Genomic DNA, 20287 nt, shown 5'->3' with positions numbered 1-20287 from the left:
GGGTCTGTATGTGTTCATATATGTTCATTTATTTATTTATTTAATATAATTATAGACGTTACAGAAGGCTATTTCGCACCATCATTGATCTGCAGTTATAATCAACTCCTGTTTATAGAAAAGTTATAGAAAAGTTAGTAATAAACATTTACACAAGTATTTATGTGTGTAAAGCATCTGTTTTTTGAGAAGTGCTTTTCATATGATAGGTGAACGACCTGTGCAGCTTTATTGTAGACATTTTCTTGAGCGAAAATGACGTCGACTGAAACTTTGTCATACACCACGCCCACCAAAAGGGTACCCTTGGTAGTGGAAACGCAAGCCTGATAAAGGTGACCCGTAACGACCCGAACCATACCGTACTGTACCAGTCACTGGAAACTAGCCATTAGCCAAAGACGTCTGTAGTCGGTATTAAAGCAGTGTGTGGTGTATGGTAAAAGTTAAGTTTTCTATTTTTGGACTCAAATTTTTTTTGCAACCGGGGACCTGTGTGACGTCATGTGTGATGTAGGTTGGTAATTGCTCTATATTGGACAATCACTATGAATTGGTTATACCAGTACTCGGTTTCAGCTGCAAAAACCCTGATCCGAGCATCCCAAGTGCAAAGACCGCAGCTTATACCAGAAAACAGATATGCTGTCGATATTTATTTTTTAAAATGTCAAATCCCAGCAGTCACAGTTTTAGTTTGTTTATTTATATTAATGAGTTATTCTTTATTTTGTATTATTATTTTTTATTAATTGATTTTAAAACAGCAATTTAGTTATCGCAGAAAATGTTATATTTTACAAAAAAAAAAAAGTGTGCAGCGTTTAAGAATAAAATGAAAGTTCTCTTGTTCACCTTAAATTAGTTTCAAATAATTTTGTTTAAAAATCATGACTAAAACCGTATGGTGAGATCGAATTGAGTCAAGTGAATCATTACAATCGTTACAAGTTAAATGAATTTTCTAATCATTTAATTGAACATCTTGTATCAATATTTAGTACTTATAAGCATTAATCAAATAAATGAAAATGGTTACATTGGTTCAAAAAAAAAAAAAAAAAATATATATATATATATATATATATATATATATATATATATATATATATATATATATATATATACATACACATGCACAAAATAAACCTGTGAATGTTAAATAAACACATTTAAAAATGTAGATATCCAGAGCGAAGTAGTAATATGGCTGCTTTATAATGGCAATAATCAAATAAAGCAACTTTGGAAGTGTCATGATTACAAAGGTCAAATGTCCAAAATATATGACATCTCTGCTACACTTGTAAGGTCACTCTAAATTGGAATCAGCACCATGCAAGACACCTCGCTTGAATAAAGACAGTCAAGTTTACATTAACTTATATGCCAAAAGCAAATTCACCATCACACTCTTTCAATTGCTATTTGAATTATTCTACTCTCTGGGACCAGTGACCAAGTTTGTCCATCACTGAAAGACAGCCATACACCTGTCGTGCACTCTGAAAAGTTGTCATATAACAGACTGTCGTGAAAGTTATCACTGTAATTAACTTTAAATCCAGCAATGAAAAAAGGCTAAATCAACTTCTATATGCACTTTTACAGCCAGCAATGCAAAGAAATGTTAACCATTTAACCTCACGAAGCCAACTGTTGCCTTATCATGTACACAACGATAAAATTGTAGATTTGTGCGACTTAAAATTACACTTATCACATTACAGAAGGCAAAATTAGTACACTTAATAGCCTGTGATCTGATAAACTAATATCGTGGCTCGCGCACATTTAGCTTAGCAACTACTAGCCACAATCCCAATGGACGAGAAAACACACACCCAAATAAAAGCGTTTCAAATTATTATTCTATTACAGCGAAATGCAGCGCGTATTTACTCTGTTAAACAGCTTTCATTACGTGGTATCGGATAGTGTGATCGTCTGTGATGTTGTTGAGCAGTTGACTAGCGTGTTAGCACTTGTTAGCCGAACTCGGCTAGCTGTTTCTGACATCACTTACCTGGTCTCTGATTTTGAGAACCACCATGTTTCGATGCGCTCGTTGGCTCTCATGCAGGACTAAACGTGATGTATTCACCACCACCACTTGAATGCTGATTTTTAAGAGCCGGTAAAACTAGCGTATCCAGTAGGCCTGGGTCTTCTATTTGCCACTGATGAGCAGGGGAGAAAACTCCATAACATTACCGCCACTGCTACCTCTGAAAAAACGAACACGACGATTGGTTAGACGGCGGTTCGAGTGAGAGTAAGAACAACAGTGATTGGATAATGGGGGAGACGCTTGCTTGTGAATCGTACAACGTTGTTTTGTGTGTGTGTGTGTGTGTGTGTGTGTGTGTGTGTGTGTGTGTGTGTGTGTGTGTGTGTGTGTGTGTGTGTGTGTGTGTGTGTGTGTGTGTGTGTGTGTGTGTGTGTGTGTGTGTGTGGGAGGGCGCTGCAGCTTATTTTGAGAGAAGCGTGCGCTTCTCTATCGCAAAGTTACTTCCTTCCACTGTTTAACTTACATTTTTACTGTTACACTGTTTTTTTTTTTGTTTTGTTTTTTTTTAAAGAGGAAACAAGTTTTCCGACTTTTGATGACACTAATGAACTATAATGGTAAATGCAACTTCTCACCATCCACTATTTATGAGAAGTTTTTGTTTTTTTTTTTTTGCTTTTTACAAGAACCAGCACATAGTTTTATTATACAACAAAATCACTTTATCAAATTATCAAATTGCATATGAATATATAGCACACATTTTCCAATTTTAGTTATTAACACGATTTATTAAATTCACTTTTACTACAGGAAATGCATATATAGAAACATTTAATACAAAAATGTTAAAAGAGGAGCATACAATGCATCCAGAAAGTGTTTAAAGCACTTCGCTTTTTCCTTATTTTTTGTTACAGCCTTATTCCAAAATTGATTAAATTCATTTATTTTCTCAAAATTCCACACACAATACCCCATAATGACAATGCAAAAAAAAGATTTTTTTTTTTTTAATTGTTGCAAATTTATTAAAAATAAAAAACCTGAACAATCACAAGTACATAAGTATTCACAGCCTTTGCTCAATACTTTGTTGATGCACCTTTGGCAGCAATTTCAGCCTGAAGTCTTTTTGAATATGATGCCACAAGCTTGACACAACTGTCTTCTGGAATTTTTGCCCATTGCTCTTTGCAGTACCTCTCAAGCTCTATCATGTTGGATGGGAAGTGACAATGTACATTTTTAGATCTCTCCAGAGATGTTCAATAGGGTTTAGGTATGGGCTCTGACCGGGCCACACAAGGACATTCAGGGAGTTGTTGTGAAGGAGTTGTTGTGAAGCCACTCCATTGATTTTTGGCGGTGTGCTTTTTTTATTCAGGATGTCTCTGTACATTGCTGCATTCATCTTTCCCCCTATCCTGACTAGTCTTACAGTTCCTGCTGCTTAAAACATATCCACAGCATGATGTTGCCATCACCATGCTTCACAGGGATGCCTGGTGATGAGTGGTGCCTAATTTTTTTTTTCAAATGTAACACCTGGCATTTACTCCAAAGAGTTAAATTTTAGTCTCATCAAACCAGAGAATTTTGTTTCTTATGGTCTGAGAGTCCTTCAGATGCATTTTAGAAAATTCCAGGCAAATAGTGGCTTCAGTCTGACCACTATTGCTTGCACAGATTGTTGTCTTCCTGTAAGGTTCTCCTCTCTTTACAGAAGAATGTTGGAGCTCAGACAGAGTGACCATCAGGTTATTGATTCCCTCCCTGAGGCCCTTCTCCCCCGATCACTCAGCTTAGATGGCCCGCCAGCTTTAGGAAGAGTCCTGGTGGTTCCAAACATCTTCCATTTACTGGAGATGGAAGCCACTGTGCTTATTGGAACTTTCAGAGCAGCAGAATTTTTTCTATAACCTTCCCCAGCCTTGTGCCTCAAGACAATTCTGTCTTATAGGTCCACAGACAATTCCTTTGTCGTCATGCTTGGTTTGTGCTTTGACATGCACTGTCAACCCTGGGACCTTATATATGCAGGTGTATGCCTTTTCAAATCATGTTCAATCAACTGAATTAACCATGTGAACTCCAATTAAGCTGCTGTAAACTTTTACAAGTATAGCATCTATGTAATATTTTTGTAAGTGATTTCTTTTACTTCGTTAGCAAATAGGGGCCACGTGGTGGTGCAGTAGGTAGTGCTGTTGCCTCGCAGTAAGAAGGGTGCTGGTTCAAGCCTTGGCTGGGTCAGTTGGCATTTCTGTGTGGAGTTTTCATGTTTTCCCCGTGTTTGCATGGGTTTCCTCTGGGCGCTCCGGTTTTCCCCACAAGTCCAAAGACGTGTGGTAGGTGAAATGGGTAAGCTAAAATTGTCCGTAGTGTATGTGTGTGAATGAGAGTGTATGGGTGTTTCCCAGTGATGGGTTGCAGCTGGAAGGGCATTCGCTGCTTAAAACATATGCTGGATAAGTTGCCGGTTCATTCTGCTGTGGTGGCCTCTGATGAATAAAGGGACTAAGCCGAAAAGAAAATTAATTAATGAACGGGTTAGCAAATATTTATGTGGAAGATTCCAAGTAGCATCCCAATTTATTTTATACATGGCCAGACATTTAAAAGAAGAAGGTGGAATTGTTTTGGTTAAAATAATTCTGCATTATACGATTATTGAATTTGTTGTCAACTATTGATATCCCTTCTATCGGTAGGATCCCAATTAAAAGTTTGTTCTCCTTTCAATAAAGCTTTTAAATGGGAATGGCATTAATTACTGTGTTGTATACTGAGGGTTCAAAATTGAGCTTTTTTAAAAAACTCAGAAAATGAATATAACTTACCAATGCAATGCTATCTAATAATTGACAATTAAATCAGTCAAAAAAAATTCTTGAAAAATAATAATTTGTTTTTGTAGACAATACTTAAGTTGTTCCAAATGAAGCAGTGGTGAGGAGAAAGAATGTGTTTGTTCATGAATAACCATGATAATACTAATACAAGTAGTAGGCTAGTATTCATTCTGTAAATTAGACGAAGACTCATTAAAATTATATATTTAGCCTTTATTAATTTCTGGCAATTCACTTTATGGCAAATATATGGCAAAGTGAGACACTTTAAAATTCTACACGAGTATATAGGCTATCTAAGTGTAAAATAATACTAAAATAAGAGAAAACCATGCTCGTATTGGTCTCTTTTTCATTGAGTCTTCTCTTTGCATAACAGGAAATACACACAAATGTTTTCATAAGTCTGCGCTGAAAACAATGAAACCGGTTCCTTGTATTGTGCCTTAAAAGGAGCTCGGCTGATAGTTTGTAGAGAAAATGAAAGTTATCTTAGGGGATAGGAATTAGATTCATCTAAAGCATGATACATGCAGACAAGTTTAAGTTTTATTTGAATAGGTACAAAGACAAACTATTCTGAGTCTGACGTAGGCCTACATTTGAACAAGCGCCAAATAAACATGGTAGAAACAGACTATTTTATCAGTGTACACCAGATGACGCTAAAGGTTAAAGCTAACATAGCCTACTTTTTGATGGCTGCTAGGAGGCGAGAGAAACAAACATTCAGTCTGGTTCTTGACAGGCGACTTGAAACTAGGTTATTTTCTTTTCGGCTTAGTCCTTTTATTAATCTGGACGCCACAGCGGAATGAACTGTCAACTTTTCCTGCATATGTTTTATGACCAGATGGAAGGATGCCCTTCCATCTGCAACACTCTCACTCACACACACACACACACACACACACACACACACACACACACACACACACACACACACACACACACACACACACACACACACACACACACACACACACACACTACGGGCAATTTCAATAGATATTAAATCACATCATTATTTAGCTGCACAACAATCTTTATAGATTGCAGTATCAGATAATAATGATGTATAAGTCAAATAATCATCTTATATCTTAAATGTTTATAAAGAGGACAACAACAATGCCATTGGTGTAACATAAAGCATGTAAATGTAGCACTAAATGTAGCCTAACAATAAATGTAGCCTTCTTTTAAGATAAAAGTTTAACTTTTATACATTTTAATAAGTACAGGACAGAATAAGTATGTTTTAATTATTTTAATCCATATATTTGTTACACTGATTGATGTACAGTGATGGAACACTATTTCACATATATTTTATTTTCATCAAACTTATAAACATACTCATTTAAAATGTTTTATGAATAAAAAGTTAGCTTTGGACATTGAATAAGGGTGGTTCTACAAACAAATTTAAGTTGTGACCATGTTTTCCATGTCTACAAGCAGATAGATATTTTGGTTTCATATCTGATTATTTAAGGCTAAGTGACTGTTGTTGGCCTGTTGTTGTAGACCTGGTGCAGTGCAATTTGAGCTATATCCAATGCTTTTGAATGGATTCACCTAACATCTAACCCTACCCCTCACACAGTGATGTCACTAGCTCCATTTGAGTGCATTGTGTTAGAGATTGCAAGTGATGCAGACTCAGCTTGCATCATAAATGTTGCATCCAGATACTATTGGGGATGTACTACCACATTTATAGTATTTTTTAATAGGTTGGCACAGGAGGGAGACGGTGCCACTCTGTCAGCCTTTTAAAAAAAATCCTAGAATTGCCCCTGTATATCTATATAGTAAAATTGGATGTTTCCATACTAATTAAATTAAACAAATAATTGTATTCACAGTGCTACACTTGAAAACCAACAGCAGTTGCTTAATCTTGAAATGATCAGACTATGGAATCAAAACATTGCCTCTGCTTGTATAGTGTCACATCCCCGACTTGTTCCTGCTGCTCCATTTACCATTCTCTCTCACCATCACGTTCCCTCAGTACCAATCATCGCTCCGCATCTCCTCCGCGTACTTCCATACTATATAGTATGCTAAAATCAGTATGCGAGCCGAGTAGTATGTCTGAATTCATAGAATTCGAAAATCAGTATTCGAGAAGTACCTGGATGACTTACTACTTCCGGCGAGATTCTGGAGTGCGCATCCCATGCATGCTGCGCTATCCCATGATGCCCCTCGAGCGAATTCTTTTTTATTATTATTATTTTTTTTATTATGCTTTAAACAACATATACATGACAATACAGCAAACAAAACAATGCCAGGGTGATAGAAAGTAAATGATAACAACAATACATAAAATAAAATAAAACAAACATAAAAATAAGAGTATAAATACTTAACTAAAGATTCTTACAAATATAAACAAGCAGGACCTTTACATTAATCAAAGATATTGAAACCAGAGCACAGTTGGACAGTTTTAATGGCCTTTCGATTAGCACTATGCTGAATAGTGCAAAAGTAATTTTTCAGTTCCTTATAAAACACAGTAAAACAAGTTTTTTTGTTGGAAAATTTACACTTATGAATATGAAACTTAATTAGCAAAATAAATAGGTTAATAACAAAAGCTTCATTATTCAAATTATCATAATTAAAATACCCAAAAATTACAGTTTCATAATGCAAATTAAAGTTAAAGAGTACCCTTTTCTTTATAAAAACAGAAGCATCATACCAGAGCTTTTTAACATAACCACAGTGCCAGAAAAGGTGGGGTACAGTTTCCAAATGTAAAGAACAAAAAGAGCAATTTATATCAATATCCTTTTTAAATTTACTTAGGAAATGTTTAACCGGATAGAATTTATGAATTAGTTTAAAAGATATTTCTTTTATCTTATTTGTAACCAAAAATTTGTGAGACAATGACCAAATACTTTCCCATTTAGGAATTCTTACAAAATTATTCCAATAGGTAATAGAGCAAGGTTTAGATACAACTTGATTTACAAATAGAGAGCGAATAGATTTGTTATTTTTAGACTTTGAGAAACAAATTTTACCACACACTGTATCAACTAGTTTGATTATGGGCTTATGAATCCAAGTTACACCTCTAAATAAGGAAACAATATTAGAATTAATTGCAGAGAAAACAAGAGAAAATTCCTTGGGAGTTACAGGAAAGTTAAAATGTACAAGAAACTTGTCATATGTCATAAGATACCCTTGAGTGTTAAACAATTGACAAACTAAAACAATACCCTTTTAAAACCACCTCTCCAAAAAGATACTCTCATTTATACAAAATACATCTATCGTTCCAAATAAAATAACGTTGTGGTGAAAAATTGCGCTTGTAGATCAGTTTCCACGCCAACAAGGCTTGAGCATGAAAAGCAGAGAGCTTCACTGGTTATTTCTCAATTTTATAATCGCATAATAATAAAAAGGAAAGACCTCCAAGTTGGTCAAAAATAAAATTGGGAATAAAATTCCAGAAAGAAGGTTTATTTAGACAAAACTTTAACCAATTAATTTTAAGAGTATTATTTAGAGAAGAGAAATCCAAAAAGTCAAGACCCCCATTTTTAAGGGAATTTAAAACAACATATTTGCGCATGTAGTGTACACGACTCTTCCATAAGAAATTAAATAAAATCGTATCAATAGACTTGACTGTTTTATTATCTAGATATAAGGTTGAAGCAAAATAGGTTAATCTAGAAAGTCCTTCTGCTTTTGAAAGAAGAACTCTGCCCCTTAAGGACAAATCCCTTAATAACCAAAAATTGAATTTACTTTTTATCCTTTCGAAAACAGGGTTAAAGTTTAAGGAAACTCTGTCTTGTTCTTTTTTTGAAATGACAACATCTAAATAGTTAACGGCTTCTTTAACTGGTATACCTTCTACAGATAATAGGGGAGAGTTTTTTAAAGCTAATATTTCACATTTTTTAAGGTTAAGGTGCAAACCCGAGGCTTTAGAGAACAACTGAATGGATTTGATAGCCTGATGAACCTGGTTTGAGTCTTTTAAAAATAGGGCTGTATTGTCCGCTAACTGACTAATTAAAATATTTTGTCCAGCAATTTGAATTCCATCTAGTTTACTTGCCTTAATAAAGTGACAGAAGACTTGGCCTACTATAAGAAATAAGTATACAGAGGCTGGACAGCCCTGCCGAAGTCCTCTTTCTAATAGAAATCTCTGTGTAGTTCCATGTCCTAATTTCACTGAGCTATTTTCCCCAGCATACATTGTACTCATTGCATTACAAAAGTAGGGTCCAAAACCGAATTTTTCTAAACAAAAATAGATGAAAGGATGCTCAATGGTGTCAAAAGATTTGAAGAAATCCAAAAACAAAATTAAACTATCATCTTGAATAAAATCTGAATAATCAATTAGGTCAAAAACAAGTCTAATGTTATTAAAAATGTGACGATTTTTCATAAAACCTGACTGATTTTCATCAATAATGGAGTGTAAAACCAACTTAAAACACTTTGAAAAAATAAGGGCAAACAATTTATAATCGTTATTAAGTAAACTGATGGGTCGCCAGTTTTCTAAAAGAAGTGTGTCCTTTTTAGGTTTAGGTATCAAACAAATGACACCTTGTTTCATACTAACAGGGAGCTCAGAACAGTTTAAACCTTCTATAAACACTTGGAGAAGGAACGGAGATACTATATCAGAATATAGTTTATAAAATTCGGCTGTTATCCCATCACTACCAGGTGACTTGTTACTTTTTAAATGCAAAATTGCTTCCTTAACCTCACTAACAGTAATTGGTGAGTCACACACAGTTTTTTCATCATTACTAATAGAATTGATATCACCAAGAAATGTTGTAAAGGTATCCAGATCAGCTAGATAAAATTTTGACTTATACAAATTGGAATAAAACTTATAACAATGTTGGGAAATTTCTTTGGGATTTTCAGACACAAGCTCTCCAATTTTTAATTGACAAATAGAGTTATGTTTGGACCTATTTTTTTCAAGCTTGAAAAAATAGGAAGACATTTGTTCACCATATTCAAGCCACCTTTGCCTTGACCTTATGAAAGCCCCTTCTGCTTTTAATTTGTACAAATTATCCAACTTGAATTGCAAATCAATTAAGTGTTCCTTCTGGTTATCAGAGACATTTTTCAGGCAGGATCCCGGTAATAGATGAAATTTCGCTAACAATATTAGTTTCCTCAAGACGCTTAGTTTTAGCCAAATTAGCACAAAATTTTCTGAAGAATTTTCCAATTTCATATTTTAACAGTTCCCAATTAATACCAAATGAGCTTTCCTGTTTAGCTTTATTCCAATAAAGACCTATAAGCCTTTCTAGCTCTACTTTAACCTCATTATGTTCAAGTAAAGAACTGTTCATTTTCCAATAAGAGCAGCCCTTGTTAAGTTTAGAATCAGAAGAAAATAAGATTTTAATGGAAACAGCCTTATGATCTGTTAGTGGCGTTGTTTGAGATATCAATATAAATATTATCTTTATCAAGGTTTCTGGAGACTAACCAAAAGTCAATTCTTGAAAGTCTAGAAGAATTTTTATTGCTCCATGTATAAGCTCTATTATTTACATTTTGAATCCTCCAAATATCTATAAGCTCTAACCTATCCATAAATGCTTTCAGAGTTGTATTTGAATTTGACGAGTGACCAGGTGGCCATCTATCAAGAGATTTATTTAGGACAGTATTAAAATCACCACCAATCACTAAATGTGCATTTAGGAGTTTTGACAGCCAATAAGTAGGCTTATCTTCTAAAATAAATAGTAATTGATCATTTTCAGCTTTAGAATTATACCCATAGTAATTAACAAGAATAAGGTTAACATTATAACACTTTAAAAGTAACAAAATAAAATGCCCGCTTTCATCACAGTAATTGTGCAACACATCACCTGCAAAATTATTTTTTAAACTGGATACTCCAGCAGAGTGGTTTGTACCATGTGAGAACCATATCTCGCTACCCTACTGCGTTTTCTAAAAATTAACATCAGTAGCTTCTGAATGAGACTCTTGAAAAAACACAAAATCAGAACTAAATTGCCTAGAAAACAAAAATAAGGCCTTGCGTTTAACAGCATCTCTTAAACCCCTGGCGTTTAAGGACACCACAGATAAAGACATTTAAAGAACACACAAACAATGGAACAATTAACCTGTTTAAGGAAAGTTCTGTTGGCTCAGATAACTTTTGTAATTATTAAAAGTATATTCTCCAAAAAAGGTCTCAAAATAAAAAACCCTCAAAAGAGCAGCACCATTTTAAACGACAAAAATAGGCAAAAAGAACCTTTTTTTTTTAATAACAAATAAAATATATATAATAAGAGGCAGACTCTAAATTGTATGCAACAATTCCATGTCAATGTTTGAAAAGTGCACATTAAAAGTCAAAGTCAAAATGCTAAACGTCTGAAGGCACTTTATGTATGCAGGATAATTTCTCCCTGTCCTTGAATGTAAGCTCTGCCTCCGACAAAAAAGGCCGTCTTCCCATCCGCACGTGCTTTTTGAACCTCGGGCCACAACTTTTTTCTCCTTTCACGGTCTCCCACTGAGAAATCTTCCATGAAACGCAGACCACTCTCTTTCAAATATGAAGAATTCTTCGCGGCTTTCCAGATAGCATCTCTGTACGAACAAACAGAAAACTGCATAATGGTCACCCTAGGACGCTCCTTGGGACCACCTTGCTGCATCTTCCCGAGACGATGGACCACATCAATAACATCTGAGAGCTTATCCTTTGCACTTGGAAGAACATTTTGGCAGATTTTGACCACTTCAAGCCAAATGTCTTGCACAGATTCAGGAATTCCAGCTATCCTCAAATTACGTCTTCTTAAATAAGTTTCCATATCATCTATCCTTCGCTGCATATGAGCCACAGGCTGTTCGACATCATCCATGCGTTTCTCAAGATTAGTAACTCTCTGAACGACGGCTTTCAGTTCAATGGACATATCCGAGATCTTTTTCTCTATTCCGTCTGATCGGCTGTTGACTAACTGAGTTATGTCTGACAACTTTGACGAGATATCAACTCGAGTGTCATCACTTGCTCTTTTCTTTATGACTGGTGATTTACACGGAGTGACAGGCAGTGCAGGAAACTCTTCTTCAGCTAAACAGAAGGCATCATCTTCGCTCATGCAGGAAACAACATAATCATGGCCCATAGTGGCCGGTGAGCATGCGTTAAAGCTAACGCTAACGTTAGCCGTCTTAGCATCAGCCGAAGAAATACCTGAGTGACCACGTTTACGCCCCATGACAACGCGATTCCGGGAAAAACGTAGAATTAACAACTACATAAAACGATAAACACTATGTACGACAAGTTAAAAGTTCTTTTATACTATCTAAATACTTATGGTGCAGGAGCTCGAACAAACACGTCTGATCAGGTAGCCATCTTGGCCGGACCCCGTCCTCTCGAGCGAATTCATGAATGGAAGTTAAGCGATGCAACTGACGCAGGTAGGTCACGTGACCATGACAAAATGGCGGATGTACGTCCGAATTCCATTCATACTTTTTAAATTCATACTGTATAGAACGTACTTTTCTAACGGCCGAGTAGTACGTTTAAATTCAAATGCAGTACCTACTGAGTAGTAGGCGGTTTCGAACGCAGCCCATCTTCTGCCACCTCACATCAAACCCGAGCACATTCATCTGAGTACTAACAGGACACACCTGCACCAGCAATCACCGGATCCCCATATAACCCCGGTGATTCCAGTCAGTGAGTGGCTGGAATCGATGTCAGATGGTTCACTTTACCTTCTCCCCGACTCGTTGTCTTCTGTGGATCCCCTCTCCTATGAATGTTTCTCCTAAGGACGTTCCTTCTAAAGCTGTGGATTCTGACAAAGTAGTGATGGTGCACTGAAGGTTTCTGAACCAGTGAAGTGCTAGACTCAATTGTATCAGAAAAAGGTTTGTTACTTGAAGCTTTCTAAATCAGAGCTCAATTAAGACCTCAGCTGAGTGTGGGAAAGCACTGTGTTGCTAAAATGTCAAATGTTTACAACTGACCAACTCATTTGTGTAATAATACAACAACAGTAATATAAACAAATTACTCAATTACTGCAGTTTTTACACATAAGGTATGTTACATTACACCACTGATGACGAGTAAAATCCAAGGTATTAAAAATGATTTACATTTATCGTATTCCAACTAGTCCTTCAGCCTCCCACTTGTTCCAAGCAGGGATCAAACCAGCAATTCCTACATGGGAGGTGAATGCTCTGAGAAGGCTATGGAAGTGATGCTTTTGGGCTGCACTTGCCACTGGTCTCCGTTACACACTACACTACAATATGCAATATGGTCTTCTTTATAGATAGTTGCAAAAAATACACTAATACACTTTAGTATGGTTCAAAAGCTTTACTATAAATTAATATCCTGTTTAAGTTTAATTACTGGTGCGTGGAACCGGTGCAGTGCTTTAAAACAGCAGAAATGTATGTAATCGACGTCTAATCTCTCGCTATACACTTTACTAACCCATGAGGGGTGTTTAAACTTTTGAATCAAAATTTGAAGCAGTCACGTAGGTATAGGCAAAAATGAAGCTTTAGACGTCACTGATCACTGTGTTAGAGGTCATTCAATCAATAATTTTTTTGGCTTAGTCTATTTACTAATCTGGGGTCAGAAGATTGAGCCGCCAACTTATCCAGCATGTTTTACTGTATGGAGCCTATGCCCTTTAAGCTGCAACCCAACACTGGGAAACAACTATACTGTCTTGCATTCACACACATACATTACAGTCAATTTAGTTTATTCAATTAATCTATAGTGCATGGTTTTACACAGCAGGGGAAACCGGAATAACATGCAAATTTAACACAAAAATGCTAACTGACCCAGCTGGGGCTCAAAACCAGCGACTTTCTTGCTGTGAGGCGATCGTGTTACCCACTGTGCCACTGTGACGCCCATGTGTTGGAGGTTTCATGGCTAAATTTGACCAGCCTGGTGGCCAATCTTCATTGATTGCACATTCCATCAAGACTAGTGCGAAGGTTTAATTAAGAGTTATAGCATAGTTTTGCTTAAAATACTGCAATGCACACAACATAATGAGTGACATCAGCAATGGAAAGAGTACTGAAAAATCATACTCAAGTAAAAGTACCTTTACTTGCCTAAAAATGTAGTGGAGGTAAAAGTATCTTTTGTAAATATTACCCAAATATAAGTAAAAAGTAGACCTTTTAAAAGTACTTAAAGGGTCACGAAACACCAAACAACATTTTTTGAGCTGCTGACAGTCGTATATGTGTCCCACACTGCTAAAAACACTATTAGGACACCTATATTTCACTTAAAAGTGTAAATTGGTTGTTTTTGCATTTTTTTTTCAAGCAAATCCGTACTTCCTGTTTGAAACTAATTTTTGAAGCTGCGTCACGGTCATGACATAATAGCGTTGTAATCCAGCGTGCAGACAGGGCGTCTGTGCCAGAGTGGTTCTTATTACGTCTTACAGTGTGATGCATTAATGCATGAGTAAGCCGTGATTCAAACCAATCAGCGCGCTATTATGTATGCGCTTCATTAATATGCATGAACTAGATATAAAGGTAGACTCGTTTTACCTGTTACAGTGTTGAAAGTCAGACTGCAGAGATAGCCTTAATTTAAACGAGAGAAAGAGAGAAAGAATAATTATTTTTTGGAGACATGGGTCGTCGGTGTTGCGTTTGTAATGTTGCCGCCACGCAGTTTTTGTTTCCTTTTCCCCGTGATGAGAGTAAAGCTTGCGTGTGGACACAAGCAGTTGGAATAAAGGGGTGTATTACAACGCGACAAAAATTCGTTTGTAAGGAACATTTTTCACCTGAGAGTTTTTCCAATCTGGAAATGGTAAAATCTGGATTTGAAACTCATCTCAGGTTAAAAAAAGACGCAGTTCCAAGTGGTTTTCCTGCCTCTACACATTCAGTAAGTGTAAATACATGTAAATACATGACTTACAGCAATGACTAGCGTTACTAAGTATTTTACAGTAATTCTTCAATACTACAGACTGTAAACAGTTGGTTTTCATTTTATCGTGTCTGTCCGGTGTCTTTTAGACGGTTGTACAACAGTTATGTTCGCCATCTGAATCAGAAATGCGGTGTGAGGTGGCGTGCCAGACTGATGTATACACAACTGATGTAGCATGCCAAACCGACGCGGTTACGCCCATCAAACATACCAGCACACAATGCAGTTGGAAACCAAAACAAAGAAGCAAGAGTAAGAATTAAATCCATTTCTGTTTGCTGGTCAATGTTGCATTGGCATTTTTAGACTAGCATGTTTTCTTTGTTCAGGCATCCAGGTTAAACAGCATAAGAAGGATGTTAGCTGTAACGTTAGCACAGTCATGTTGAACACATCGTTCGAAGAACTTCCACTTGCCGTTTCAACCCCTGTAAAAAGGTCAAGAACTACGGCTATAGATGACATTACGTTCAACCCAGATGATACCAACCACACCATCTATAATGAGAGGTGAGTAATTTGAGACATTTGTAATGTATGTACTTGCTACACTATAATGTAATTCGTCGTGTTGTATTACTATATTTTGTAAAATTCCTTTGTTGTTTTTGTGTCTCCTATCAGTACTGAAATAGAAACACCACATTACAAAATGAGGAAATTTATAGTTTACGAAGAAAACATCATTGCGCTCTTCAGGCAGTGTCCTATCTGCACCAAAAGATGTGTTATACACAGTAGGACTGTCGGATCTCTTTAATTTGTGGATCAGGTCTGCACACACTGTGAGCATCGTAACACTTGGACCAGTCAGCCGTATGTTGCAGACATACCAGCAGGAAATATCCAGCTGGCCGCAGCTGTACTTTTTAGTGGAGCGTCCTTCTTGCAAGTGGATAAGGCAAGGCTATTTTTATTTATATCCCTCTGTGACCCTTGTTTTCTGCTGCAGTTTAAGTAATAGTTAATTTTCCATGTGTCCGCAGTTGTTTCAGTTATATAACATTGCAGGGATTAGTCACACGACCTACCTAAAACATTAGCGGAATTTACTTTTTCCAACAATCAATTGGTTGTGGAATATGGAACAAAGTACAGCTGTTCAACATGCAATCACGAATGGAGACACCATCTTTGGCGGGGACATGCGGGCCGACTCTCCAGGTAAGTTTATTAAAGTAATACAACAATATAAAAGCAGTATTATGTAAATTAGTTAACAAATGTTATTTAATCATACTTTTTTAGGACACAGTGCAAAATATGGTACCTATTCTGTGATGGACCTGAAAGCAAACCGAATAGTGGACATTCAGCTTATCCAGGTATTTCAGTGTACTACCAAATGTTATGCAGCAACACAATGGTTTATATAAACAAAATTTATGACACCAAAATATCTTAATCTATTACTTTTTACTATTAGAGCAATGATGTTGGCAACAAGAGTATTGAGAAATACGCTGGTAAAAGCTGATGAGTTTACATGTAATTTGTAGATGTGTGTAAACATAACATTCTGTAGTGCATTTAGTTATTGCCCAGCAGGTACACATTGTCATAAGACGTTATTTTAGGTTAGATTTAGATAGTGATGTCAGGTGATTAAAATTTAAGCCTAGCCAACGTCTAAGGATAACGTTATTTTGACGTCCAATAACGACATCAAATGATGTTAAAATTTGGTTGATTTTAGACTGTGTTAGAAAGTGACCAAAATCCAATGTTTAGCCAAAATCTTAAACCAACAACAGATCATATTGACGACAGACACTGACATTTATTCATCAGGTATGGCAACCAAAATCCAACATCTCATAGACGTCATAGTGATATTGTCCACACAACCTCAAGCTGTAACATCAATAGACGTTCATCTCTGGTTGATTTTAGGTTAGAAGTTGGACACTGAAGTTGGCCTGCTGTTGGGTTTTGACGTCAGCCTGATTTTCATTTCCAAACAAAATGTATTGCCTATGACGCTGGGGTACAACGTCAATCTGATGTCATGTTGATGCCCTGTGCCTGCTGGGTGTTTAGGGCCATTTTGGTCATCATACAGTAAACATCTGTCATCTTTTCATCAGTGACATGCATCTAAACAGTCTTTGGGTTATTGCGTGTAAATATTTTGGACATAATTTTGGACACTTTTAATGCTTCTAAGCCATTTGCTGCATGTCTTAAAGGTTCACGAAACACCAAAACACATTTTTTGAGCTGTTGACAGTCGTATATGTGTCCCACACTGCTAAAAACCCTATTAGGACACCTATATTTCACTAAAAAGTGTAAATTGTTTGTTTTTGCCTTATTTCAAGCAAATTCGTACTTCCTGTTTGTAACAAATTTTTGAAGCTGCGTCACGGTCATGACATAATAGCGTTGTATTCCAGCGTGCAGACTGGGCGTCTGTGCCAGAGTGAGTCTTATTACGTCTTACAGTGTGTTGCATTAATGCATGAGTAAGGCTTGGTTCAAACCAATCAGCGCGCTCTATTGTGCAACTTCATTAGTGTCACCGTGTTTACACCACAGAGACGCCACGTTGTGTTGGCAAAACAAGCGTGAAGTGTTGCTTTTATAGTTTGCTGCCATTAAGTTTCGTTTTCATTTTCTCTCTGTGAGAGCTCATCTGGATCACCTGTGGATTAACAGTGTACGCGACGCTCGACAACAATAACTTGCGTGTCTAAGGAGGAACATTGTTTACCTGAGAGCTGTTCTCATCTGCAAACGCTGAAATCCGGATTCGCTTGTAGTATTCTCTTCATAAAGACGCGGCTCTAGTTACTGGTGATTGTCCTGTCTCTACAGATTTGGTAAGTGAGCGACCAGTGCTCTTTGTTTATTCAGTTTGTTCGTATCGAATTAAGTTAACTATTGCACTGAGTGCAAACATGTTAGCACCGCATTTAGTGACCGGAATAACACACGCGGCTTTCTGACGCTACCTGCCGTGTGCATCTAAGTTTCCGGGAAATGCAGAGATTTTTTTTTTCTCTCATTCGCCGTGCGGTATCAAACATTGCATGAAAAATACACGCTTAGAGCAGATCCTCGAATCAAATATCGCGTTTGTCGCGAGGGACATGAATGAATTCCCTGAATGAAAGAGCCAAACTGCAATTAAAGTCCAACATTTAATAATTTGGCAAATAATTCGACTACAGATGTCCATATAGGTTAAACACCATCATTTTCTCCCGTGTGTGAGTATTTTGACAGAAACTCGCGGGTGCCCAAATCGACACTCCCACACCCTCCCACTTTAGTTCCTCTGACACTCCCCCCCTAAACAGAGCTGGACACGCCCACTTTTCTGACTTTTTCCAAAGTAGAGGTGTGAAAACACCCTGCTGAAACGAGGGGGTTTCATGGCCCTTTAAGGTAGAGTAGTTTAATATGATTCTATTTACCTTCTATGTGCATCATTATAATGTGATTTACCTTCTATTTTCTAATCCCCAAACAAGAAATAAAGTACCCAGGTAGCAAAGAATTCTGGCCCAGATTTGGCATAAAGCAGGCAATCTTCCGGCACTGGCATACAGCATGTGGGCCAAACATGGCTCGGGTTTGGCAGAGGTGACACCATCTTTAGGACTTGTACCAGATTAAATGTAGTATTTAGCCGAGATGTTAAAAGTCCTTTATGAGCCATGTAAGTTTGGCCTATCTCGACCCACTTTAAATGCATTTAAATTATTTTTGACTAAAAAATTCTACCAATCAGGTCTCTTAGAGAAAACATGTTGCCATAAAGCTTGGGTTTATCAAACTCATTGTAGTCATAACACTCCAACATATCTGGCCCAGTTATGGGTTATTCACTTGGCTGAGACTTGGCCCAGATTTGGTCCAATCATATACCGTAATTCACTGGGGCATGTAGGCCAAGCAAAAGCTGAATGTGTGGGCCAGAGAAATTTTGCTATGGGGGTAGTGACTGCAGGTTGAAGGAAAGTAGTGGAGTAATAGTACTGGTACTGCATAAAAATAGTACTTTTACTACTGAGTAAATTCCAATTTCTAAGAAAAAATAATAAATTACAGTAATTTTAGTATTTGTAGTTTGTTACTTTACACTCTTTACACTGGGTAACGTATATAAGAGTTCAAAAGAGGACAAATTGTTGGTGTACATGTCGCTGACGCATCTGTAACCAAGCCTGATCTTATGAGAAAACGTAAGTATTTTACGTTTTGGCAGTTTAGAGGCTAATTTGCACAAATTCGCACGAGTTCAGATTTTAAAAAGGAAGTGTGGCACCCAATCCCACCCCTAAACCCAACCGTCATTGGGGTATGAGCAAATTGTACTAAATTGAACAAATTAGATCGTACGAATTCATACGAATTACCCACTAAATCAAAAAAGTTACGAATTGCCGTGAGATTGTGTTGGATGTATCAGCTGGCACATCCAACAGGAATAACTGTAGATACAAGAGAAAACTGTCTGAAATGGGACGTCTCTCACTGCAGAATTAAATGTGCTTTTCATCTCTCCTGTTTCCACTAGTTACGGGCAGGGTTAGGTGTCTAAAGACAAAAACTGAAAAGCCTAAATTGCCCCCCAAGTCCAAAGACAAAAAAGAAAAGCCTAAATTGCTGTAATGTGTGTGAATAGGTGTGTGGGTAATTCCTAGTACTATACTGAATGCATTACTCTATGCTGGGTTGCAGCTGGAAGGGCATTTTACTGTCTAAATAGTGGTTCATTCCACTGTGTTGACCCAGGCTGGGGGTTGTAATACTTCAACTAGTCCCCTTCCCTGCAAACATGACAGAAAATGACTTCAGGAAGTGGTCAGCAGGTGGCTAATGGGTGAGGGAGGAGCTCTTATCTTATCAGTCTGTCAAAAGTACACAAAGTTACAGCAAGTCTGCCAAACTATCGCAAACTAGTCAAGGCTAAGGGTGTTTTAAGTATATGATTGATAAACTACAAAAATTTCTAACTTTTGGATAGCAGAATGTGCGCTTGTGTAGTAAATTAGGCAATTCTTGAGGTTAGATTGACAGAGAGCTTGTCAGTTTAGCTTAGCCCCTCTGACATAAAGTGTTTATTTACTCTCATGTCAACCGCTGGGCTTTAACTGTTGTAAAGAGGTGAAAGCTTCAGATTTAAAGAGCATTGGGGGGTTATTTTGTGCTTTTTGGGTGGAAAGCTAACCTCTAACCCAACGCAGGTTAAGGTTATGCTAGCACTGAAAAAAACACTCACAAACCACGAATCTGTTTCTTTGGAGATTATGAGCTCCAGTAATATTTATGCAAGTCGCAAAAGGAGGAAACCTGTCCAGAAAAGGTAATAGTTTTTATTTTATATTAGTGTTTGTTTTATATCGATGTTTTACCATCTATTTACTAAATTGC

At 36.9% G+C, this 20287-nt stretch overlaps 2 protein-coding genes across 10 annotated transcripts in view; one reads left to right on the top strand and one right to left on the bottom strand.

Annotated features, from left to right (window-relative positions):
• The window catches only part of ankrd28b (ankyrin repeat domain 28b), a 71624-nt gene extending 69394 nt beyond the window's left edge, over positions 1–2230 (bottom strand). For all 3 annotated transcript variants that reach the window (XR_015511251.1, XR_015511252.1, XM_087286870.1), the window contains exon 1: positions 2027–2230. Coding sequence is in view for 1 of the 3 variants with exons in the window: in XM_087286870.1 (XP_087142996.1) it covers positions 2027–2053 (27 nt within the window). In the remaining 2 variants the exon portion in view is untranslated. The remainder of the gene's footprint in view (positions 1–2026) is intronic.
• ahr1a (aryl hydrocarbon receptor 1a) overlaps positions 1–20287 on the top strand; it is a 76964-nt gene that overhangs the window by 28624 nt on the left and 28053 nt on the right. For 3 of the 7 annotated variants that reach the window (XM_087285071.1, XM_087285067.1, XM_087285069.1), the window contains exons 2-6: positions 14992–15157; positions 15235–15415; positions 15530–15806; positions 15892–16069; positions 16154–16230. Coding sequence is in view for 1 of the 7 variants with exons in the window: in NM_001430948.1 (NP_001417877.1) it covers positions 20164–20219 (56 nt within the window). In the remaining 6 variants the exon portion in view is untranslated. 7 annotated transcript variants of the gene reach the window in all.

Source organism: Danio rerio, chromosome 16, assembly GCF_052040795.2.
Source record: "Danio rerio strain M-AB ecotype USA chromosome 16, GRCz13ab, whole genome shotgun sequence".
In the NCBI taxonomy this organism is placed as follows: Eukaryota; Metazoa; Chordata; class Actinopteri; order Cypriniformes; family Danionidae; genus Danio; species Danio rerio.
This window is presented reverse-complemented; position numbering and strand designations above follow the sequence as displayed.